Source organism: Nelumbo nucifera, chromosome 8 (genome assembly GCF_055504915.1).
Source record: "Nelumbo nucifera cultivar China Antique chromosome 8, China Antique-T2T, whole genome shotgun sequence".
NCBI classification, from domain to species: Eukaryota; Viridiplantae; Streptophyta; class Magnoliopsida; order Proteales; family Nelumbonaceae; genus Nelumbo; species Nelumbo nucifera.
The window spans coordinates 23,222,631-23,248,033 of NC_142656.1; the positions used below are offsets into that span (position 1 = coordinate 23,222,631).

The window sequence follows — 25,403 nt, forward strand, 5'->3', positions numbered from 1 at the left end:
GAATTGGGTCCATGCTGAGATAGATTAATGGAAAAATTATAAAATATAGGATAAAAAATGAAATCATTCATAGGAACTTCGGAGTAACTCCAACAGTGAATAAAATGAAATAAAATATATTAAGATGGTTTGGTCATGTATAAAAGACTATCAACAATACTTATAAAAAAAAATAATTTCTTACAAGTTGAAGGGACTACAATGGCAAAGGATAACCCAAAAGGTGCATGGGTAGATGTCTAAGAAAAAGATTTAAGTGTCAATAATTTAACAACAGATATGACATTTAATAGAATGTCTTAGAAAAAAAGACATGCGGACATAGGATTCATGAAGCCAACCTTAAGATAAAACTTGGATAATGATGATGACGATATAATATATGCATAAACTTTATTTTATAATACATTATATAATATAAAATGTTATAAATATATCTATTAAAGTGCAAATTACTTAAACTTGCATTGTGTTTTATGAAAATTATTTTAACCACCCCTACCTCTCAAAATTTCTCCCTCAGCATTTTACATATAAAAAATTACTAATATACCCTTCCATTAATTTGGCACAAAGAACTTAACACAAACATTATAATAAAATGCTTTTGAACACTTCGAAATTCCTATTTTGCTCATGGATGATAATATTGGAATTGCCTTTTCTATTTAAGAATAAAAGGGGAATTTAGTAATAGCAAAAGGGGGAGGGGGCATGAGACCTTACCCTTGAAGTAAGCACGGGGCACTAAAGCTCAAAAAAAAAAAAAAAAACACTTTAGTCTAGATGACCTGCGAACAACTTCTGATTGAGTCATTTCACGGACCTAGAGATTGCAATTTGACCCATTCCCGTGGGGCCCTGCCTTGGTCGTGGCAGTTTTTTGGACCACTGTTCAAGGTTTGGGGAAAACCCAAAACTCTAGGGGTCAGGAATGGAATGGGAACGGTATTTGTCTACCTCGCCCAAACTATATTATATAACATAATACATATAAAATTGTTAATATATGCTAATGTATATTATATCATATTATATTATATTATTATATATTATATTATATAATATAAAATAGTTCTAGGTAGGTTTTGGTATTAAAATTTATGTAGTAATAAGAATATTAATAATAATTGAAATATATTTATTTATTATTAGTTAATAATAAATAAATAATAATACTTAGGGTAAATTATAAAGATCCCGTGTACTATGGGGTTTGTGACAAAACCCCCCCTATATTTTGTTTTGCAACAAACACCTCCTTGTACTATGACCGTGAGACAAAGACCCCCTTCCGTTAGCCTTCCATCCAAAAAAATCGTTACAATATTTTTTAATCCTTATATTACCCTCAAAGAGAAAAACATTGTTCATCTTCCCCGACCTCACCATACACTAACAGTAATGGCACTAATCTCATTTACCTCAGATTTCTTCAAATTTCTCTCTCCCTCTCTCTTTTCTCTCTCTCCCTCTCCCCCTATCTCTCTTCTTACCCTTCCCAATGAGAGGTGATACAAAGCTAACGCACATCTGGTGTTTTTCTCGTCAAGCGCCAGGCTGACATCACCGTAGACGAAAAACGGTGACACCGACTGGTGTTTTCCTCGTAGCCGACATCCTCGAACCACCATACACAGATCTGGTGTTTTTCTCGTCCATAGCCGATGACACCGACTTCATCGTAGCCGACATCCACTGACTCTTGACTTCACATTCGAAGAACCACCATCTACATTAATTTTCAGAAAATTTCCAGGTGGGGGTGTCTATCGACACAATGGGCCAGGAGTGCTAATGGAACTCTTAACAACTGGCTAGTGGTGGGAACAAATCTGATGGGTTTAAGGTCCACACAAGTCGATCCCTAACTCCAACAATCTGAGACTACAATGGAATCATGGATATAATGGTCACGGTGTGAGGGACAAAGAGGAGGTTTAGTTCATCAGTTTTCCAACTACCTGATGAGGGAGTCCACCGTGGTTTGAGAGTCTAAATCCGCCACTTGTTGAAGTTCTACGGGATGAGGTAGCCAAGGTTCATGGAGGATTCTCACCTCATTCCCATCCCCAATTAAATAACGATCTCTTAAGCGAAGCAAATCTTTGCAACCGGCCACGTTGATCCAAATCTTTGCAATGGAGGATAGAAGAGATTCTTAGGGTTGTTAGTGAGAACATAGAAATAGATCTGGAGGTTCCGCCAGAATTGGAGCCAAAATTCCGAGTGGTTCTTGCTGAGTTCGTTGTGTCAGACAAATTGCTGTTCTGTCGGGAATTCCGAGTGGTTCTTGTAGTCATTCATGCCACTGCACTCTGGATTTTTATCCTCCAGATCTGTTAGTGTATCATGAACAGTGCACTCTGGATTTCAATCGGGGAGATGGACGGTGTTTTTCTCGTTGGAAGGTAATATGGAGATTAAAAAAATATTGTAACAGTTTATTTGAACGAAAGACTAATGGTAGGGGGGTTTTGTCTCACTGTCATAGTACAAGTGAAGTGTTTGTTATAAAACAAAGTATAAGGGGGGGCCTTTGTCACAGACCCCATAGTATAGGGGGTCTTTGTAATTTACTCTAATACTTATTTATTTTAACAAATCGTAATATATTTTTGTTAATAGAATACTATTTTATTTAATATTCATTTTATTATTTATAATACTATCAAATAGTCTATTTTTAAAGATAAAATGATAAATTTTACAATTTCATATGCTAGATAATTGCTCGAACTCAAATGATCTTATCTTTTTTAGAGCATTTAAAAAATAGAAAATAAGTTCTTTTTAGATTTTAGACCTGAATTATAGCTTTTTGCCTTTTCAAACAACAAACTTCAGCCACCTCATTCTCTTATGTAGGATTTTGAAGTGTTTGCAAGTGAAACCTATACTTCTTACCATTTACCAATATAAGTTTTTAATTTTTTAGTTTTTGGGTAAATAATATAAGTTCTTTATTTATTATTAAAAATATTTTATCCACCAAAAGCAAAGTAAGAAGTTGTTTACTTCATCCATCGGAACTGTTACCAAATGGAATCTATTCGAGATGTCCACTGTTTGGGGCTGCATGGGGTGTAGGTAGAAAAAGTACTTTTAATTTTACTTGTAACCGTAGAATAGAATCGACCACAGTGGGAGTCGAACCCACGACCTTTTGATCCGAAGTCAAACGCGCTAATCCACTGCGCTATGCGGTCATGTTGATGTTTCATCTTCGAATTTTGGAAACTATTCTTTTGTTTTGGTAAGTCTTGTCATTTTTCGTTTTTATGACGCTGTTTGGTTGCAGTGCAAATTTATTTTCACCAATACAAATGTACGAGTATGTAAATGTAAAAAATGCAAATTCTTATTTAATTTTGTTTTGGACTATACTTTATTCTTATTTATGTCTTAATTACTTCATTTGTACTGCAATCAAATGAAATAAGCTAAAATTTAAAACAAAAAATAGGTTAAAATTTATATTCAAATCATTTGCAACTGCCATGGTTTGGCTCCAGTATAAATTTATTTGCATTACAACCAAACACAAATTGTTTTGGATTATTTACCTCCTTCACTAAATGATGATAATCGCAAATTTGCAGAAGATACAGTCTTACGCTATATTGGTGATGACAAGGGCTTTAAACCGAGTCTTAACAGTACTGTCATCTCACATAACCTGTAACCTATCTTGATAGTTTTGGCTAACGTTTTGAAATATAAAGGGAAAATTTAATTTCGTAAATTACCTTGACAAACTATATCCTTATCAACTATTGTCTTAAATCACTCCTATTGTTTTTGACAATTTTGACTAGCTCTACCCCTATTATTAGCATTCCGTCAAAATTTATATACATGTGACACCATATGACAAATAAAATGATTTAAAAACCTAATATTACCCCTCGCCCCTAGTTCCTCTTCTGTAAGTCAGGTAAGAATCACCGTCCATTATTGGAACCTTTTCATAGATAACAAGTTAACTGCCACCAGTTACCATCAGATCCAAATTTGTCGTTGCAACGGCGGTGATGATACAAGAAAAGGGAGAGAGAGAATGAGGGGGAGAGGAAAAATGGGATAGAGAGAGAGAGAGAGGGGGGGGGGGGATCGGAGGTGGAGGGGGTTATTGTTGTCGCTAGTTCACAGTCGGGGGTTATCGTTGCCACTCTTGTGCTGGGTAGTTCTAACATATCTACCTTCCTTTTGGTAAGATTGAACCCCACGATCCCCCCTTCCAAGAGGATCTCCCCAGGTTAAACATCCCCAATTTCTACTATACTTTGGAGGAAATTTTCTTGGAAGAGGTGTAGAAGTAGGAAGGGTTGATGTGATTGATCCAAATGTTTTCAAAATCAAATCAAATTGAACAGTCAGACCAAAAAAATCGGGAACTGATCACTTGAATGGTTCCGTTTAACTCCAAAACTGCTTTTTGGACCGTCAAACCTAGACAGTTGGACCGTCAAACCATTCGACCCGAGAACGGTTTCTGGTCGTTTTTTGAGTTTTAAATTTTTTTTTTTATTTTTTCTATCAGAGCGGGTTGCCCGTTCGGACTGTTTGACCCGGGAACTAGACCCCAGAATGGTTCCCTATCCATTCCGGTTTTAAAATCCTTGGTTAATCCACCGTCCTGGGCATATCTTTGGATCCTCTCCTTATAGCTTGATGAACGTAATTGGGATGCTCTGCGTCTATGCGACCATCTGAAGCACGAGGGTATGCCGTTGAGGTTCCAAGTACAAGAGTTGCTTGCAAGAGATGCATCAAATGCGGATATGAACGCAGAGCATCAGATCTGGGCATTGGTAGATCGTTACACAAAGAACAAAGTTTTCAATTGTAGTAATGAAGATGTGTTCAAGTGGAAACATTTGTGGAGGGTGTTGGGGGAGTAATTCAAAGTAGAGGAATGTGAGGAATTGGAGGAAGGCGGACTGAGATTGGAGGAGATGATGAAGGGTTGGGGTCTGGTGTAGGATGAGATTGTGAGGGAGAAGGAGTTGACTCTGTTTTCTTGAAGACTGACACTTCGTCTTTACGTGTCCAATTCGCTGAGAAATAGAGATCATAGGAAGTGGAAAGAAGCTCGTGGTTCTTAGAATATTTTCAATTACCACCTTACTATAACTAACTCCATTGTATAATTGCTGGTTGTTTTGTTTTGGGCTTTCAATAATTTTACTTGATTTTTCTTGTCATCTCAATCATTGGTTCATCTTTCTTGTAGCTTTTTGTTTTTTTTGCTTCCCTTTATACAAAACACGTGCATACTTCAGCTCTCTATAAGTGACTCTTTTGGGGTGTTAATGAATATCTGGCGCAAGAGACTAATTTTTTGACATGCTGTTGTACTCTCACGCAATTCTTCTCTCTCACGCAATTCTTCTCTCTCTCTCTCTCCCCATTGACATGCTGTTGTACTCTAACCACATCAATAACCCTCCTCGTCCCTGTAAGCCACTTCAAGTTTCTTTCTCGTGGTTCTTCTCTCTTCCCACTGACATGCTGTTGTACTTCGACCACATTAGGAGCCCTCCTCACCGCTGCAAACCACTTCAAGTTTCTCTCTTGTAGTTCTTCTCTCTCTCCATCGACACACTGTTGTACTCTGGCCACATCAAGAACTCTCCTTGCCACTGCATCCCTCGCCGGTGCTGTATTCCGGCCAACTCCATAACCCTGCCTCGCCCCTGCCAATCTCGTGGTTCTTATTTCAGCCACTTCAGGTTTTTCTACTTTTGATTTAATATATTGTGTTGTAATCATTGTTCTAAACATGCAACCCACTTCAGGTTTATTTACATGTTGTATTCTTCTGATTAATGTGATTTAATCTATACTAGAAAGAAAAACTAATAAAAACAAGGAAGAAAAATGATAGGGGTAGATGGATAACATAGGTTGACACTCAACGTGTTGTTGGATAAAATAGTTTCAATGGGGAAAGATTCTTGGTCAGTGAAGGGGGAAGAAATGTTGGATAAAATAGTTTGGAGGCTAAGATGAGTCAGCCTATAGCTTGCGGCTGAATTCTTGAGGGAGTAATCAAATCATTCTCAAATTGATGAAGGTTCGGCATAGGAATCCCAAGATGTTGTTTGCGATATTAAAGTCACTAAAAATGAAGGGAAGTTTACTATAATTGCAGGTGAGGTGTAGAATGCCGAGGTGATGGTAGGTGGATTTGGTGAATCTGCTACAAGTAGTAGTATTTTGGACTTGGTGAAGAAAGAAGTGGAGAATAAGAAGTTGGGACCATTCTTTAATGATAAAAAATTAATGCTTTTGGAGTTGAGAATTAATGCCATGTTTCAAATGTTTTTGTTTCCATTTGTTTTGCAAATTGCCACATCAATAAAAATTAAAACATGCTCTTGAAATATAATTGTTTATTTCAGTTAAGTTGTAAAAGGACTACCTCTAGTCTTTTTCCTTACAGTCAGTTTATGTCCATCCAGCACATCATAGTTGGGAGTGTTGGAAATTAAATCTATGGTTGCTTGTATACATTATGCTGGATCGGGCCCTTTATGTACTTGGTGATTCATTTCCAATTGATGATCTCTAATTGTTTATTTCTCTTTTTATCTGATAGATCTCTTTATTAAGTTTTATATTGACTTAGACAGGGGGACAAACTTTATCTAAACCAATTTAGTCTCTAAAACATTGATCTGAACGACTGATGTGGGTGTTATTAAGATAGCTATCGAGTTGAGTTAAGATCTCTGTATTTTTTCTTTGTTATTTCTTTATTATTATTTTTTTCACTTTTATAATTAGGTTAATTTATTCTTTTAATCAATCACTCTTCTCAATTTGGTTCTGTATCTTGTGAGAACACCTCGATATCTTGAATGGCCATTCCTCACCTTTTTTTTATTAACTTCATTTATATTTGTATATATTCTACTCATGACCAAGATGAACTCCAGTGAATGGAGTCTCATACTGATGGCTACCTCCGTGGTCACCATTCATTCTTGCCAAATACTCAATGAGCTGAACCATCCCAATCTCTAGAGGTTGAACCTAGGTTATTTGATTCTACTCCTAGATCTGAAAGATAATTGAATGTCTAAAATAAGAAGATTAGTAAAAGAAAATAGACCAATCCTCATGCTAATCCCAATCTCAAATATAACAAACATAACAAACAACATATTTGAAAATTTGTCAATGGAATGAATAACAACATGATAAGTAAGACAACACAAAGGCAATCCAAAAGGCCCCATTTGATGAACATTCTGAATTGGATATCTATATTTAACTATATAGAGAGAGACTATTAATTTTATTTCTCATTTGTTAGCTCATGTACTAACATGGTTGAGTAGTACAACCAAACCCTACATAGTTTTCAATTGTACTTAGAGATTTATCATTTGTCATTTGAGTAAGGATTAGCTAGACACAATAGCTTTAATGGGTTGTGGAACCAATGATAAAGTCCTCACGCCAATCAGATAAAAAAATCATAATTTAAAGGCATGGTACCGTGACACCCATGTAGGAGCTCGCATTATATATCCTATTGTTTCTTTCTCTCTTGAAATAGCTCCACTTTTGTTTACCAAAAACGATTTTTTGTACTCCAACTGGATTTGGAATTCTTGTTCTTCCTCTTGTTTTCCACTATCACCTATTTTTTATTAGAACCATTTTTTCTTTGGAAGTATCTCCAACTAGATTCTAATAACATAATCACCTTTCTTTGTGAGAGTGGCTACATGACCAAAAATCATTTCTAGACAAAATAGGAATTATACATTTTCATTGATCCCAATCTCTGGATCACCCCAACACCATTGATTCACTATAGGCCAAAGAAAATTTCGCCTTTCATCACTGAAAAATGTTGACAATATTGGATTGCTATTCACCTCAAAAAGAACCTTTTCCAAGATATTTCAATCAATAAACGCTCCAAATTAGGTAAACTGATATTGAGATTTGTTAATTGTTAATTGAGATTTGCAAATATCGTTGCAATTCTATCAACTTACTATTAGGCAACAATGAGATTAGCATTTTCTTAGGTGGTGTTTGATAACACTTTTCAAACATTTAAGGTTTGAAAATTTTGCTTTTCAAACCCCATTGGTATTTGGGTGTATGTTTAATTAGAGGATCTAAAACACAAATTCAAATCTAAAATGGTAAGATCTGGTTTCATGTCTTACCAAAATCAGATGCCTTTCAGACATGATAAAATGACATCAATGTGCTCATTATTGTCATCTATTTAATAATAATATGTTTATTAATAATCTAATTAATATGGTTTAATTATAATAAATCAATATTGTTATAAATATTTAGTATTAATTAATAAATATTATTATTTCTTTATTTAATAAATAATAATATCAGTGATAATATTTATTTAACAATATTAGTAATAATAATAATTATTATTGTAAAATAATAAATGATATCATTTTAATGTAAATAAATAATAATATTTCATATGTTAAAGAATTGCTCGAACTCAAACGATCTTATCTTGTTTAGGGCCTTTAAAAAGTAGAAAATAATTTCTTCTTTTTAGACTTTAGACCTGAATAATAGCTTCTTGACTTTTTAGACATCAAACTTCAGCCACCTCTTTCTCTTACATAGGATTTTGAAGTGCTTGCAAGTGAAACCTATACTTCTTATCATTTACCAACATAAATTTTTCATTTTTTAATTTTTTGGGTAAATAATATAAGTTCTTTCTTTATTACTAAAAAAATTTATCATTTAATTATTTTATCCACTAAAAGCAAAGTAAGAAGTTGTTTACTTCGTCCATCGAAGCCGTTACCAAATGGCCCCTTACAGGGCAGCAAAACATGAAGACAGCAATTAGGAGAATCTATTCGAGATGTCCACTGTTTGGGGCTGCATGGGGTGTAGGTAGGAAAAATATTTTTAATTTTAAATATGAACGTAGAATCGAATCGACCACAGTGGGAGTCGAACCCACGACCTTTTGATCCGAAGTCAAACGCGCTAATCCACTGCGCTATGCGGTCATGTTGATGTTTCATCTTCGAATTTTGAAAACCATTCTTTTGTTTTGGTAAGTCTTGTCATTTTTCGTTTTTATGACTCTGTTTGGTTGCAGTACAAATGTATGAGTATGTAAATGTAAAAAATGCAAATTCTTATTTAATTTTGTTTTGGACTATACTTTATTCTTATTTATGTCTTAATTACTTCATTTGTACTGCACTCAAATGAAAAAATAGGTTAAAATTTATATTCAAATCATTTGCAACTGCCATGGTTTGGCACCAATATAAATTTATTTGCATTACAACCAAACACAAATTGTTTTGGATTATTTACCTCCTTCACTAAATGATAATAATCGCAAATTTGCAGAAGATACAGTCTTACGCTATGTTGGTGATGACAAGAGGGCTTTAAACGAATCTTAATAGTACTGTCATCTTACATAACCTGTAACCTGTCTTGATAGTTTTGGCTAACGTTTTGAATTATAAATGGCAAATTTAATTTCTTAAATTACCTTCATAAACTATATTCTTATTATTTAATTATTGTTTTAAACCAGCTTTATTATTTTTGACAATTGACTAAATTTATCCCTATCATTAGTATCCCACCATGCGACATATAAAATAATTTAAAAACTCAATATAACCCCTCGCCCCTCGTTCCTCTTTTATAAGTCAGGCAAGAATCACCGCCCATGATTGAAACCACTTTATAGATAACATGTCAATTGCCACCGGTTACCATCAATCCAAATTTGTCGTTGCAACAGCAGTGACGATACAAGAAAAGGGATAGAGAGAGAATGAGGGGAAAGGAAAAATGGGATAGAGAGAGAAAGAGGGGTCGGAGGTGGAGGGGGTTATTGTTGCCGCTAGTTCATAGTCACGAGGAAGGATGTTCACAGTTAGGGGTTATCGTTGCCACTCTCGTGCTGGGTAGTTCCAGCAATTCTACCTCTAGATTGGCCTCAAGCACTATGTCAGCCCCTTCGTGTCCTTTGATAAGATTGAACCCCACAATCTCCCCTTCCACGAGGATCTCCCCAGGTTAAACATCCTCAATTTTCACTATACTTTGGAGGAAATCTTCTTGGAAGAGGTGTAGAAGAAGGAAGGGTTGATTTGATCGATCCCAACAAGGCAATCGGACTGTCAAACCATTCAGCCCGAGAACAATTTCTAACCATTTTTTGGGTTTTTTAATTTTTTTTTCCATTCGGACCGAAAACCTTGGTTAATCCACCGTTCTGGGCATATCTTTGGATTCTCTAGCTTGATGAACGTAATTGAGATGCTCTACGTCTATGCAACCATCTGAAGCACGAGGATATATCGTTGAGGTTCCAAGTACAAAAGTTGCTTAGAAGAGATGCATCAAATGCGGATATGAACGCAGAGCATTAGATATGTTATGGGCGTTGCTGGATCCTTACACAAAGAACAAAGCTTTTAATTGTAGTAACGGAGATGTCTTTATAAATTTTCCCTTAAATATATACAGATTTCGTAAGCCCAACCCAAATTTAATTCATGGCCAATAGATGAAATCGTCTCTCCTCAGGTTGGGCCTAAGCCCAAATTACAGCACTAGTCAAAATTTGAAGCAAAAAACCTTTTATCACGTGTTTAAATAAAAATCTTTAAATAATTTAATATTAAACATTATTGAAATTTATACGTGAGAACAATGGTGTTCAGGGTTAATGAGGATAAGAAATGATAAGTACAAAATAACCTCTTAAAATTCAGAATCCACACAACTGTGCATTGTCGGCTAAGCCATCTTTTAAACACTTTGCACACACAAATCTTTCACTCATGTGACGCTGTGCAGGAGATCCGGATTCCCCGAAATGGGCCGACCATCCCTCACTATTTTACCTTTCAGAATTCGATGCAAGGGTGACCATGGGCCGAACCGGGCTTTGGATCTAAGTAATTAAATCCATTACATGATGGACCAGATATTTATGGGCTTAATGTAGGTTCTAAGCCTGAACATAAACTTAAGCCCAAGCCCATAATTATTGGGCCGGGCAACCTGAAAATGATCGCCCTATTTCAATGTGGAGCACGGAAGCATGATCAAAGATCAAACTCAGTGAATTATATGAGAAACATTGGCATATGTTGATGCTAATTATATTTTAAACCAAAGCAGAACAAAGATCAAACTCAGTGAATTATATGAGAAACATTGGCATATGTTGATGCTAATTATATTTTAAACCAAAGCAGAACAAAGATCAAACTCAGTGAATTATATGAGAAACATTGGCATATGTTGATGCTAATTATATTTTAAACCAAAGCAGAACAAACTCAGTGAATTAAAGCTGAACAAAGATCAAATCCTAACTCCTAACAGGCAAGATCAATATCAAAGCAACCAAATTCCTGAAACAGAGCACCCACAACCTAAAGACCTCCCAACTCCAGACTCCGCCCTAGTCAACCTCTTCAATCTTTGGCCCAGCACCAGTACCAGAGCCACCCTTATACCCAGCGTCATCACCTCCCATGGGCACATCTCCACCAGCTCCTTGATACATCTTTGCTATGATCGGGTTACACAACCCCTCCAATTCCTTCAATTTATCTTCGAACTCCTCTACCTCTGCCAACTGGTTTGCTTCCAACCAATGCAGCGTATCATCAACCGCCTTCTCAATCTTCTCCTTGTCTGCTGGGTTTAATTTCCCGGCGAACTTCTCGTCTTTCACAGTATTCCTCATGTTATAAGCGTAATTCTCCAATGCATTCTTGGCCTCTACCTTCTTCTTCACATCTTCATCCTCTGCCTTGTATCTTTCCGCATCCTTAACCATTTTGTCAATCTCGTCCTTGCTCAGCCTACCCTTGTCATTTGTGATCGTAATCTTGTTCTTCACTCCGGCCGTCTTGTCCTCTGCAGTCACATTCAGAATACCATTTGCATCAATGTCGAAGCAGACATTGATTTGTGGGACTCCTCTGGGTGCCGGTGGAATGCCGGATAGTTCGAATTTGCCGAGCAGGTTGTTGTCCTTGGTTCGAGCACGCTCACCCTCGTAGACCTGAATGAGGACGCCGGGCTGGTTGTCGGAGTAAGTGGAGAATATCTGCTCTTTCTTGGTGGGGATGGTGGTGTTTCTCGGAATCAAGACTGTCATGACACCACCGGCGGTCTCTAGACCCAGACTCAGAGGCGTGACATCCAGCAACAACAGATCCTGGACCCTCTCATTGCCCTCACCGCTCAAAATTGCAGCCTGAACAGCAGCCCCATACGCCACAGCCTCGTCGGGGTTGATGCTTTTGCAGAGCTCTTTGCCATTGAAGAAATCTTGAAGCAGTTGCTGGACTTTGGGAATTCGAGTCGACCCACCAACTAGAACGACCTCATGAACTTGGCTTTTGTCGATCTTCGCATCCCGAAGACACTTCTCCACCGGTTCCATGCACTTTCTGAACATATCCATGTTCAGTTCCTCGAACCGAGCACGAGTAATCGTAGAATAGAAGTCGATACCTTCGTAGAGAGAATCAATCTCAATGGTCGTCTGCGTAGTCGAAGACAGAGTTCGCTTGGCCCTCTCACATGCAGTCCTCAACCGTCTGAGAGACCTCGCGTTGCCGCTGATGTCCTTCTTATGCTTCCTCTTGAACTCTGCAACGAAGTGGTTGACAAGGCGGTTGTCGAAGTCCTCTCCACCCAGATGAGTGTCTCCAGCGGTGGCCTTTACTTCGAAGATACCTTCTTCGATCGTCAACAGTGAAACATCGAAAGTCCCACCACCCAAATCGAAGATAAGAACGTTGTGCTCGCCGGACCTCGACGACTTCTTGTCCAATCCATAAGCAATCGCAGCTGCAGTGGGTTCGTTAATAATCCTCATCACATTAAGCCCAGAGATCGCACCAGCATCTTTCGTGGCCTGCCTCTGCGAATCGTTGAAGTAGGCCGGCACGGTGACCACAGCGTTCTTGATGGTCTGACCCAAGAACGCCTCGGCAATTTCCTTCATTTTGATCAGCACCATCGAAGAAATCTCCTCAGCAGAGAAATGCTTCTCCTCTCCCTTGTAGTGAACAACGATCATCGGCTTGTCACCGGGCCCGGAAATAACCTTGAAAGGCCATAGCTTCATGTCACTCTGCACAGATGGGTCAGAAAATCTCCGACCAATGAGTCGCTTAGCGTCGAAGACAGTGTTGGACGGGTTCATGGCGACCTGGTTCTTGGCCGCATCACCGATCAACCTCTCGGTATCTGTGAAGGCGACATAAGAGGGAGTCGTCCGGTTACCCTGGTCATTGGCGATGATCTCAACCCTGTCATTCTGCCACACTCCGACGCAACTGTACGTGGTACCCAAATCGATACCAATCGCTTTGCCTTCTGTTTTAGCCATTACTGGCGCTAGCTTGCTGAATCCAACGTCGAAACCAGAAGAAAGCGAGAAACAGAGATCAAAAGCAGAAGCTAAAGAGCTTACTTGGGTGATTAATGTGTAATTTTTCCACAAAACTCATCGGAGAAAGGTGAGACTTTTATAGGTGGGTTAAGGAGGTTTAGCCAAGAATGTTCGAGATTTGAGTGGAAGATTGTAAAAACCAGAGAGAAAGGAAAGAAAACAGAGTCGAAAACAGAAGAGATGATTCAGCTAGAGAGTTCTGGAGAGTACATCATGGAACTTTAAACTTTTGTAAAAGCCTTTGAATTACGTGATATTTACGAAGATGCCAATGGAAGGCAGGTGATGTGAGATGCTTTGAGATTCCCGGTTTACGTGTGGCTTGGTTGATCTCATTGGAGGATATTTTGGGAATATTGTGGTTTCCTTTTTTTTTTCAATTCTAGAAAGAACTTTGGGAATAGAGTAGCAGTTAAAGCGGTGGGGAGAATGGAGGGACAGCCGGACAGGTGGAGAGGTGGGCCAGGGGTGATGCTTGGAGTTGACACGTTTCCTGAACCTGGGTCAAAGTGGGCTTGTGCAGAGTCAACGTGTCTATCAGCCTGTCAAGATGGGCCCACAGTTTTTGGTCTTATCTTAGAAATGAAAATCTCGTTCCTGCTTACTTCATAAAGAACACGTGTCAAATAGTATTAAATCTGAACCTACATTAACTGCTTGATTACTTGATTATTTGTTGTACTGTATAGATCACATTTACCACTAAAGAGTTATGACTCGCCACGTGGTATATAGTTTTGTCAACCATAAAATTGAATGAATCCTGCAAGGTTGACGAGGCTACAAATGACTTGGGCCGGTGTTTGAACCGAACTGATTCCGTTTTAAGGAAATTTTCTGATTAGTATCGTGTAATTTGGGCTACTGTCACTTGGTTCTCCAAACTTTAAAATGCGAAAATTAAGTATTCAAACTTTTAAAACATGACAATCTATTACCTACAGTTGTTAATCAGTCGTTAAGTGGTATTTGAAAAAATATAAATGTCCTTCAAGTGTTATTTAATTTTAGGATAATAGCACATAAAGACAACTTTTGGGCCTTAATATCAGTAAAAGTAATATTTTTAAAAACATTTCAAAAGTAAGTTAAATTTTTAAAAATAATATCAATTAAGGGTAAAAGAACTATTCATCTTCTTTCTCTTGCAATCTATTCACCAGTGTTGCCGTCTGCCGCCACCTCCACCCACTTCCGCCTTCACCTCCGGCAATGTTGTTGGAGGTGGGTGGAGATAAAGGCGATGACGGCGGCGCTGGTGGACGGAGGTGGCGACGTTGGGTAGAGGAATGATCACCAGTGCCGCCGCCGCCCACCTCTAACAATGTTAATGAAGGTGGAGGCAGAGGTGGGTGGAGATAGGCAGAGGCATTGCAAGAGGCATGGCGGATGAAGGTGGGTGGCGGCACTGATGAATAGATTGCAAGAGGAAGAAGATGAATAATGTTTTTCTCCTTAATTGATATTATTTTTCAAAAGTTAACATATTTTTATTATTTTTTTTAAATAATACTTTTACTAATATTAGGGCCCAAAAGTTGCCCTTATATGCTATTATCCCTTTAATTTTCTTTATCAACCATCTAAATGTTGACAAAAAAATTAACGGTCTCAAATCTTTGTCTTTTCCATTCAAGAAAGTTGGGGTCATGTTTGAATGAGCATTCTAGTGATCCCAACTTTCTTGAATAGAAGAGGCAAGGATTTGAGACTTAATTTTTTGTCAATGTTTGGATGGTTGATAAAGAAAATTAGATGACATTCAAAGGGCATGTATCTTTTTCAAATGTCACTTAACGGCTGGTTAACAGCTAGTTAACTACAGGTATTGGATTGCCATGTTTTGAATCGGGTACTAAGTTGTCGCATTTTAAAGTTTGGGGACCAAAAGTGGCACTAGGCCCAAAGTACAGGGTACTAATCGGGAATTTTCCCTTTTATTAAAAAATGAGGTAGATCAGTGACAAATTGTGCATTCCCATCAAAGTTATAACACCATTTGTGTTTATTTTTATTTTTAATGTTTATCAAGGTTAAAAATCTTGAAACATATAGTTTGGAAAGAGTACAAAAACAAATATGTACAGCATAAATACAAATAAAATAATACAAAATATAAGGTTTTGCACATATTTGCATTTGTACTCCTTCCAAACTCAGCCATAGGTGCATATTGTATGATGCGTGTCGATTTTTGACCTCACGGCTTATATATATAAATGTTGATGGCTCTACACCTTTCTTACTTTGGAACAGGTGTGGTTATTAGAGACTATAAAGTTAGTTTTGTGGTAGGTCCGGGTAAGAAGAGGATTGATTACCTTGGGTTTCAGTTGAGGAAATAGAGGCATTGGCTTGTTTGGAAGGTTTATAATTGGCTTTACAGTTAGGCCTTTCAAATGTAGTTCTTGAGGGAGACTCCCTTAATATTATCAAGGGATTTTTAGACTGCACTCTACCTCAGAATTTTGATTTGAACTGCAGATCTACAACAACTCAAAATTATAAACAATTCCCTATTAACACTCATACCCACCCGTGAATTAGCATCAATTCTAAGCTGGCACCTATCCCCAACTGTAAAATCCCCTATTATCAAATCCCTGTTGGAGGAAAACTATACTCCTCCGCGGTTTATTACCATTATCTCAATCCTTGACGATTGCAGTATGCTGGTTGAATCCATCCCCTTGTATATCACCAAATGCCAACATCTAAGAGGCCAAATTCCAAACGGACCCTATGGGGGATTGGGGACATATCACTAAATATCAACATCTAAGAGACCATTCCTCTGTATAAGACAAAGCAAGACGCACGAGGAAATGCGATGACCTTACCCCAGAGGCTGCAACCGCACGGGTTTAATCCCATGCCTCCACAGTCCACACCGAGTGATCAACTTAGCTATTGGGTTATAAGGACACATGGTTCTAGCTAAAACCCAATTCATTGATAATTCATATAATAAGCCCCACATCAGGTTTGGAAAATTTAGGAATGGCAATGGGGTAGGGTGGGAATAAAAAGCCTCTCTCATTCTCATCTCCATCTTCGCTAACAGGGACAAAATTATCTCCATCCCCATCCCTACTCTATGTAAGACAAATCCCCACGGGGATCAGGAAATTGGGAAAAATTGTCATAAAAAATATGATCTTCAAAGAGAACCTGGGGTTGATTATCCGACTGCCCAGGCCAGGGGATAACAAATCGAATTATCTACTGACTTGTATTGTTTTAGCTCTTGCAGCAGCTCGTTTTGTTTGTCTTTCAGAAAATAAAATGCACATTGGTGAACACTCCTGACTAGGCTTAGGTTTTAGGTTTGCCACCAAAGAAAATTTATCCTTAATGGATCCAAAAACATACATAAAGTAGTTCGAACTTCAAAACATCAATATTCACAATACTCGTATTGAAATTGTATCAGGCTTTCAGCTTTCAAGCTCTGAACCATGCCATCTCCGGGTAGGGCATTAACGGTTAAATAAGGCCACTTGTTATAAATCCTTGTATTTAGCATATCAATGATCCTCATAACAAATACATATCGATGGTTTGATTCTTTGAACCCTGCATAGAACCATAGCATTTCAAAGATATGACTCATAAGTTGGGGAACAAAAATGACCTGCTATAACCCTCCTTAATGGCAAAGATTTCCCTTACATCCCTAATGTCACGGGGTCAAAATGATAAGGGTCTGACACCTAACCTCTAATAGTTTTACCCAAAGGGGGCTAAGGGCTAAGCCGCTGAGGTTTCTCTTGTCATATGAAGCACTGTTCTTCATTTCACAGGCTAGGACTGGGAAAAAAGGGCCCTTACCGTTTATTACAGGCCTGGTTTGTGACCTCATGTTTTCAGTGCTCTGCATTAAAAGTGGCTATACAGAGGGCAAAATACCAAGGTAAAGGAATGTTTTGTAGAAGGCATAAAAGCACAAAGGACACAGCTATAATCCACATCACATCACCCATGAACATTATTTTCCTGTTATATTGCAGCTAGGTATATATGTATGCGTGAGAACGAGTTTCCAATTTAAAATCTTGCCACGTAAGATGCCAGAGGTCACAAAACTCGTCAAACTCCTCTGGCCATTGATACTTGAAGTCCACGTAATTAAATATATATGCCACCTTTTTCCATGGAGTTCACCCTGTTATGCTGCACAAATTGAATCAAACTAGTGTGAGTGTTTATGTTGAAACAGAGGAACTCGTGAGACAGCCATGGAGATTAAAAACAAGGATTAATAAATAAATTGAACTTTAATTACCAAAAAGAAAATATTGAACTTTAAACATAAGCTAATAAATAACTGGAAGATCAATACCCCTAATCCAAGATAGAACTAGGATTCTGTAGTCTTCCTCTTCCTGTCTGAAGTTGTAGTAGCACTAGAGTGAGCCTGACCAAAGACAGACCTGCATCATGGACACCAACATCTGATATCAAAACCTAGCATTAGTAAATAAATTGGAGACAGTAGAAGAATCAGACTATTCAGTACGGAACTGGAAAAGATTCAAGTGTCTTTCCTATCCAATTCTAGTTTTGGTCCAAGTCTATCCAGCACCTAAAAGTCAGTTCGGGGTGAACCATTTTGGAATATTGCTGAAGAAAAAAAATACTATGCAATTGCTCAATGCCAAGAACTAGTTCATGTCTAGCACCAGTTACCAGTAAGTGAGTTTGGCATGACAAGGACAAAATATCGGATCTCATTGTCATTGGGATTCTGGGTGAGTATTTTGAGGTTGCTTTTCAGTTGATACACCATCATGCTGGGTCACCTTCTAGGATAGGGTCAAAGTTTGATTTAGTTGAGGTGGTTTATAGAACTCTTGTTTGGTTTTGAAATGACTTGTTCAGAGAGGTTCCTTATGTGACAATGTTTCTAATAAACTTCAAAGAAAATGAAGATTTAGGGAACGAGATAGGCAATTTTGTGTGAAGGTAACAAATACTTCTTTCAGAAAAATCTTAAGATCCTTACTTCCTAAGTCACAGTGAGTAGGAGTTCCATGTCTATTGCATGTTATTCCATTTTTCAGAAATCAAGTTAAAACCTGACTATCAACAAGACTACCGAAAGGAAGATTCTTATTCTTCATGCCAGCAGCCATGCTTCCTGTGGGGTTGAGGCAAGGCGCTGGTTTTAGCCTTTTGTTATGATGTGGGTAGGTGTTACTTTTGAGCCAATATTATCTCACTTCACTCACTGTCTGAAAGTTGGCTCTGCTGGCAATGCAAAACTAAACCGAATGCAAATTTCACACAGTTCAGTTTAGAATCCATTTGTTTGCAACTATGAATTGCACTCCTACCTGATACAAAATTTGCACTTTTTGTCTCACCTCACCAGGTAGTGCAAATTTTGCATCCCAAAAACAGATACAAACTTTGCACCACTTTCCTCCAATTCTATCTCATATAAAGTGGGAACCCATATCTTGCTTCCAACCTCACTCCCAAACAAATAACCTTCTCCCAAGTCCTACTTCCATTCCCTTTCGTATAAGGTAGTGACCACAACATTTTCTTTCAAACAAGCAAGATAGTCAAATCTGAAGCAAAAGAAAACCAGAATTTACACTTGGCCTATTTGCACTCCTATTCATTTACACAAGTGCAAACAAAATTCGCACTACAAACAAACTGAAACTGAGCCCCATGTAAACTCTGCTTCCTGGGCAGGTATGTGATGTTTGTCATTATAAGGTGATAACAACCTCCATTAGTTACTGAGATAATGTTTTTTTTTTGCCCTATTTTGCAGGATCTACCACCAAATATATCCTCAACCTCCAAACCACTTGTTCTAGTGGACACTTCCTTTATGCACCAACAGATGTCACACTTTTTTTTTCTTATCAGTAAGTCAGTAACATAGGTCATGGTTCACCACTTCTTCATGTTGGTCAACTCCTTTTAACACTTCTTCCATGTCGACAAATCAGTTTACCCATTCAATCAGCCAGTTCCAGCAGCTGATCCCTGAGGACCAGCCCAATGACCTGGACTCACTTGTAAGGGTGCCAAGTGAGATGTTTTTGCCAACATTGCTTCATGACAAAACTTGCACAAACAGAACCGTTGCCTTCCCATAAGAACAGGAGATAACTATCACTCAGCAATCAAATCTTACAGAAGCATTGTTTCAATTCTTTCTCTAGATTCACTAGAAGCCCAATTTTTTTTTTTATTCCCTACATATATTATTTGAGATGACAGATTGGATATGACTTGAAGATGATGAAATTCTGTTCAAAATACCATCAGTGTGGGGTGTGGAGGGATTGATTAAGAAAGACACCATTAAAAGATTCATGAATTTTGTGCATAAACTAGAATTGAATACCTTACGTACAGATGACTGGAACATATTGATTATTCAATTGTCAAAACTCTCAGATATTCAGTAAAAGGTAAGCATATGCATCTATAAAAGAGTGAAATAATTTGATCATTTTCCTTAAACCACACAACTTTTTCATTCAACCCTAATTTTCAACCTCTAGTTAAGGTGTATGGTCTAGCTCGCAAAAAGTCGATTAATAAACCATAAAACTGTTCTATATATGTTGGCAAAGATGCCATGCACACTTCCAATTTATTCATTGGAAGTAATTAAGAACTGAACCAGACATCATGTTAGATAATAACTAGGACAATAATGAAATAAATCATGAAATCTTACAATTTGGCTAATTGATGCAAAAATATCCTCATTTTCCTTTGAATTCTTAGAAACATTGAAAAAAAAAAGAAAAGAAAAGAAAAGAAAGAAAGAAGCATAGATCTCAATTTTCTCTTGCATTTAAATGTTTCATCCATAAATCCCCTTTGCATAGGAGTAAATGCCTAGAGTCATGAGAAAGCCCTATATCCATTTTCTTGTAAGAAATATAATAGCCTCCAAAATCTTTAAAACCCTTCTACAACCTAGCTTCTTTTGCACTCTACACTAGATATGGTTCAACTTTCTACAAATCCTCCATGGTCTGTAAAACCAATCAGACACCTTGATAGGAACTGAAGCTCTCATTCTGACCCAGGCCCAGAGAACTCAGTCCAGGCCCAGACTACAAGGGAGGCCCATGCTACAAAGGAATTAGCTGCAGCCCAGGGAGGAATTAGGCACCTAACTCCACCACTCAGATTTGCATATTCCAGGAGGCCACATCAGCTCAATTAATTAGAAGCCTCATTCACGAGTCATGCATTGTAAGGGAGAGTATAAATAGCTAGCCAAAGAATAACAGAACCAGATCTGAGTTTCCTCTCACTTCTCTTCTTCTTCCTTTCCCCTTCTCTCTCTTTCCTTTCTCTTTCCCTGCATTTTCTTCATTCTTTCCTTGTAATCAAGTAATCGGGGGAATCTTCCTCTGTAATTCAGTGAGATTCAAATTGGGTTTTATCACATCTCTCAAATGCCCTCAAAATGATCATATAATTGTAAAGCCTTCTCTTCCTTGATAAATGACATGATCATCTTCACCTTATACTTGTGTTTCAATCTTCTTTTGGAGATGTCCATGTTCTTACACATCTTTGAACTTCCCCCCATCCCCCAATTCAATTTTTCTTCAACATTTATCAAAAATAAACACAGATGCACTGGGCTAAGAGGATGGGCTTTCATTACATTGGAATCATGCTTCTGACAATTTCTATTTTTACCATTAGTGAATGAGCTAAAGAACCAATGTATGAGTGGATTCATTTTTCATTTAAACTTATGATGTCTATGGCTTATGGTGCAGAAAAGGTAAACATGTTGGTAATAGTTCTTTTTATTTGGTAATATTGGCCATAACTAACTTAAGAACTTATATCTTTACAATATAATGCCAATACTTGCATTGGCCTCACATCAAAAAAATCACCCCAAAACTTTAGTCCATTCTACTCCTCTCTCCCCCCATTCTACTTATCTCCTACCCAACTAGTTATATGTAAACCAATTAGAAAGAGAAAACATATATGCTTCATCTGATAAAACAAACAAAACAGATTTAACCATTTGATTCAGTACCTTATATTGCTTAGCAATAGTATTTAAATTTTCAAAATGCTGATTACATATAAGATTATATATGCATAATGACAAACCATATATGCTTCATCTTGCCACCTATCAGGTAGGGATGCCCCTAGCTTGGCTTTGAGAAGTTATTCTGTATCTGTAGGCAAGTGGAACCGGCAATTAGGCTTTTCCAATCTAATTGGCCAATCCTCTTGGGTTCTGGTTATGCTGATCATGAAATGTCATCAACCAAGGGCCTTTCTCATCATACTTACTGTAATATATGGCATCCATTGTACTTAATAAGCTGCATATCTTTGCCCCTACTCAAGGATCAAAATATCAATACGATATGCCCCATATTGAGCATATCATGTCCATATCCAAGGTCATGCATGCACCAATTTATACAGGGTGTGGGGGTTTTAAAAGTTTGGGATGACAAATATATCACTCTCAGGCTGATAAGATAAAAAATAAACAAGAGTATCAGTCTATCAATACGCGCCAATACCCAACTTTTGGTAACGGTGCATATGATATTTTGATCCTCACCCCTATTCCCTACAATGCCAGCTCAGAGCTAAAAATATTCATGAATTACTCCCCTTCCCCTTGCAATTAAATCAAAGAAAAAATACACCAGAAATTGCCTTTTTTTTATCAATAACCTACACCAGAAATTGCACTTTTATAAAAATCAGGAATCCATAATGTGAAACTTTTAGTTGACCAAAAATGTAATTTGAACTACTACTTTTCATCTCATTCAATCCCTCTTATTAAGCCTTATATTTTAGGTATTAACTCCCACTATCTTCAATCCTATTCTTGATTAAAATACCCCTATTTTTGAATTTGGTCCCTATTTTTCACCTCATTCAATTCCTTCTCTCATTAAATCCTATATTTAATCTAATTTTTCCTCACCAATATATTCTACCAATTAGATCTATATCTAATACTTTTAACAATAGAAAACTCATGTTTTTCTAAAACCAACCTAAAAAAACACCATTCTTCCATCTTGGTGGCAGGTAAGCAATTCAACCATCCAGGTCAAATGGGTCAACCCATAATGTCATAGTTAATTAATAAAACTTTTAAAATAAAAATAAATACAAAAATTATAAAAATAAAAAATTGTAAAAAATTGGGCACACCCCTAATACTTTATATTAATCAACAATCGTATTAAAGAAAAATAAGTGTGATAAATAACAATTGTTTTATTTTTGTTGGAAAAGACTACAAAAAAAAAAACTGGCCCAAAAATAAAATCATTTCCTTATTTGGTGGTGAGTAAACAATCAACCTTTTGGGTCAAATGTGTGAACCTTTGAGGTCAAAATAAATAATAAAAACTTGAAAAATAAAAACATAGAAATACGAAAGAATACAGAAAATCACTAATATTTTATGTTAATCATAATAATAAAGAAAAATAAGTTTGATAAACTATAATTGTTTTTATTGATGATGGAAATAAAATACAAAATTTAAAACCAACCCAAAAATGAAATTGCTTTCCTATTTGGTGTTGGGCCAATAGTTTGACCTTTCAGGTCAAATGTGTCAACCTTGATATCATAATTTAATAAAAAAAAAGGATAAAAAGCACAAAAAATTATGAAAACATTTGGCACATCTCTAATATGTAATACCAATCATATTAAAAAAATTAGGTCTGATAAAAAAGAATTGTTTTAATCGATTGTGGAAATGAAAAAAAAAAATCTAAAACTAACCCAAAACTGAAGTTGTTTTCCTGTTCGGTGGCAGGTAAACAGTTCAACCTTTCAGGCCAAATATGACAATCTTTGATGTCATAATTAAAAAATAAAAATTAAAGAAAGATAAAAGCACAAAAAATTGCAAAAATGCATAAATTTTGTAGAAAATATTTGGGCAGATCTCTAACATTGTTATAATGACCATATTAAAAGAAGAATTGTTTTTATTGATGATGGAAATAAAATACAAAATTTAAACCTAAAAATGGAATTGTTTTCCTGTTTAGTGGTGGGTCAACACTCCAACCTTTTTAGTCAAACAAATGTGTCAACCCTTCATGTCATAATTAAATAATATAAATTAAAAGGATAAAACACAAAACATTACAAAAATTTTGTAGAAAGCATTTGGATACATCTCAAATATCATATATTCATCAAATTAAACAAAAATAAGTGTGATAAATAAGAATTATTTTTATACACAGAGAAATATAAAAAATTGTACAAAAATTTGGAAACATATTTTTACTATCATCATCATCATGTATAGTTGCCAAATGCAAAAGCACATGCACATTTGCTAGTGAAATACAAAAAACACAAAAGGTCATAACCCAATATTGGCCCTAGATGTCTGGGGTCTTAGGAGAAGAACACTAGGTATAGTCCTAACCTTCAACATATTTTTGCACAAAGCAGCTTCCCTCATACTTGAACCTGGATTCTCACACTTGAAAGCCTGAGATTTTACATGACACCAAGTAATGGCCCCTAATGAAATACAAAAAATGTATTGCTCATAAATGTTAAGTCAAAGGCCCCAAGGAAATTAAAATGTATTGCCAGCCATAACTGCAGTCTAATTAGAAATCTATGAACGCAGAATGAAATAAAGTTGTGGCATACGAAAGGACCTCCTCAACATGAAACAATATTATAAACATTTCAGCACTAGAAGATTTTGTTATTCATAAAAAACAGGAAAAAAACATGAACGAATGTTATATGTGATTGGATCAAAGAGCACAAAGAATCTGCAGAAAAGGTTTAACACTTTCAAACAACTTAGGGAGTGTTTTGCAAGATTTTATTTATGCCACATAAGTAAAAATGGGGAAACCCATTCTCAAGGCTCTTTTTTTAGTTCAAGAGGAGAGAATCTTTCAAGAAACAACCCCTGTTTTGCATTAATGAAACATGGAATGTTATAGAAAAAAGTTCTCTCACAAGATGCTGATATGACATTGAAGCATGTGCAAGAAAAATCAAGCTTCTGAATGCTACCATGTTTCTCCTGAAGTGTTGTCCCTATAGAAAACCCTATTTTTTGGAACGAGATGTAGAAACATTTTATAAAAAAGCAAGACCAAAAACTGACAAGCTTAGCAAAAACCCACCATAAAGCCTTAACGTGAATATAATAAAATAACTCAATGTACAAATTATGATGTGACATTACATGGAAGCAGTATCTATGGAAATTACTCACCCACACGTTGAACATTTCTTGTGATGCTTACAGAATATAGATAAGCAAACTGAACAGATGTAGCCCATGTCAATGGTCTTTTTATGGCAAAAACACCTGCAAGTTTCAAGGCTTTTACGAGTTAGAATGCAATAGAAAACAGGAACGAAAGGAAAACTTAAAAACACCAAATAGAAACAAAATACACAAGTTTTTGAGACAAGTAAAAAATGCATGAAAAAAATTTTCAGGCTAAAACCATAGGAGACTGTATATAAAGCATCAAGTATACATCCTAAAACCAAACAAAACAATGGTAACATCTATTAGAAGGTAAGTGGTACATCCAAAAGTATGACTATATTGCTCAGTCCTCTTACAAAACATATGCCTGAACAGCCCAAACCTCTGACAAGAACTCATAAAGCATTGAGCTTTCACCATACAAAAGATCCCTATCCACAATCAACCTAACTAAACACCTAGAACATTTGCTGTTGCATTCATCTTCCTCCCTTGAATTTGTACTGAAAAAAGCGAAGGATTTCCCCACTTTTACAAAGGTAATGAACTAGACATCGACAGTTTTTCAAAACTCAATGATCCTGGTCATGGATCACCAGATCCAGATTAAGTTGACCAAGGACCTGGCAGGGTCAGCCCCTGGAAAGGTTGACCTTGTCC

At 36.7% G+C, this 25,403-nt stretch overlaps 2 protein-coding genes, 2 non-coding genes and 1 pseudogene across 8 annotated transcripts in view; 1 reads left to right on the top strand and 4 right to left on the bottom strand.

Moving 5' to 3' along the window:
* Window positions 1–3,135: 3,135 nt before the first annotated feature.
* Window positions 3,136–3,209, bottom strand: TRNAR-UCG (transfer RNA arginine (anticodon UCG)). Its single transcript has one exon. It is a non-coding gene; the product is annotated as a tRNA-Arg (tRNA).
* A 372-nt stretch (window positions 3,210–3,581) lies between these two features.
* On the top strand, window positions 3,582–4,985 carry LOC148789740 ((S)-8-oxocitronellyl enol synthase CYC2 pseudogene; annotated as a pseudogene).
* Window positions 4,986–8,958: 3,973 nt separating this feature from the next.
* On the bottom strand, window positions 8,959–9,032 carry TRNAR-UCG (transfer RNA arginine (anticodon UCG)). Its single transcript has one exon. It is a non-coding gene; the product is annotated as a tRNA-Arg (tRNA).
* A 2,248-nt stretch (window positions 9,033–11,280) lies between these two features.
* On the bottom strand, window positions 11,281–13,856 carry LOC104609134 (heat shock 70 kDa protein). The gene has a single exon (XM_010275360.3). The coding sequence runs from the start codon at window positions 13,412–13,414 to the stop codon at window positions 11,468–11,470; it is 1,947 nt and encodes a 648-aa protein (XP_010273662.1). The 5' UTR covers window positions 13,415–13,856; the 3' UTR covers window positions 11,281–11,467.
* Window positions 13,857–17,383: 3,527 nt separating this feature from the next.
* LOC104609135 (basal transcription factor complex subunit-like protein) overlaps window positions 17,384–25,403 on the bottom strand; it is a 30,241-nt gene continuing 22,221 nt past the window's right edge. For 2 of the 5 annotated variants that reach the window (XR_016079509.1, XR_016079507.1), the window contains 4 exons: window positions 24,772–24,836; window positions 23,925–24,022; window positions 17,820–17,910; window positions 17,384–17,650 (listed from right to left, as the gene is read on the bottom strand). Coding sequence is in view for 2 of the 5 variants with exons in the window: in XM_010275361.3 (XP_010273663.1) it covers window positions 17,838–17,910; window positions 24,741–24,836 (169 nt within the window). In the remaining 3 variants the exon portion in view is untranslated. Of the gene's footprint in view, window positions 17,651–17,819; window positions 17,911–23,924; window positions 24,023–24,740; window positions 24,837–25,403 lie in introns of all 5 variants that reach the window. The other 3 variants (XR_016079508.1, XM_010275362.3, XM_010275361.3) reach the window with 3 other exon arrangements.

What these genes read in the sequence shown, in the direction of transcription:
- LOC104609134 (XM_010275360.3), bottom strand. Translation starts at nt 13,414, where the DNA reads ATGGCTAAAACAGAAGGCAAAGCGATTGGTATCGATTTGGGTACCACG.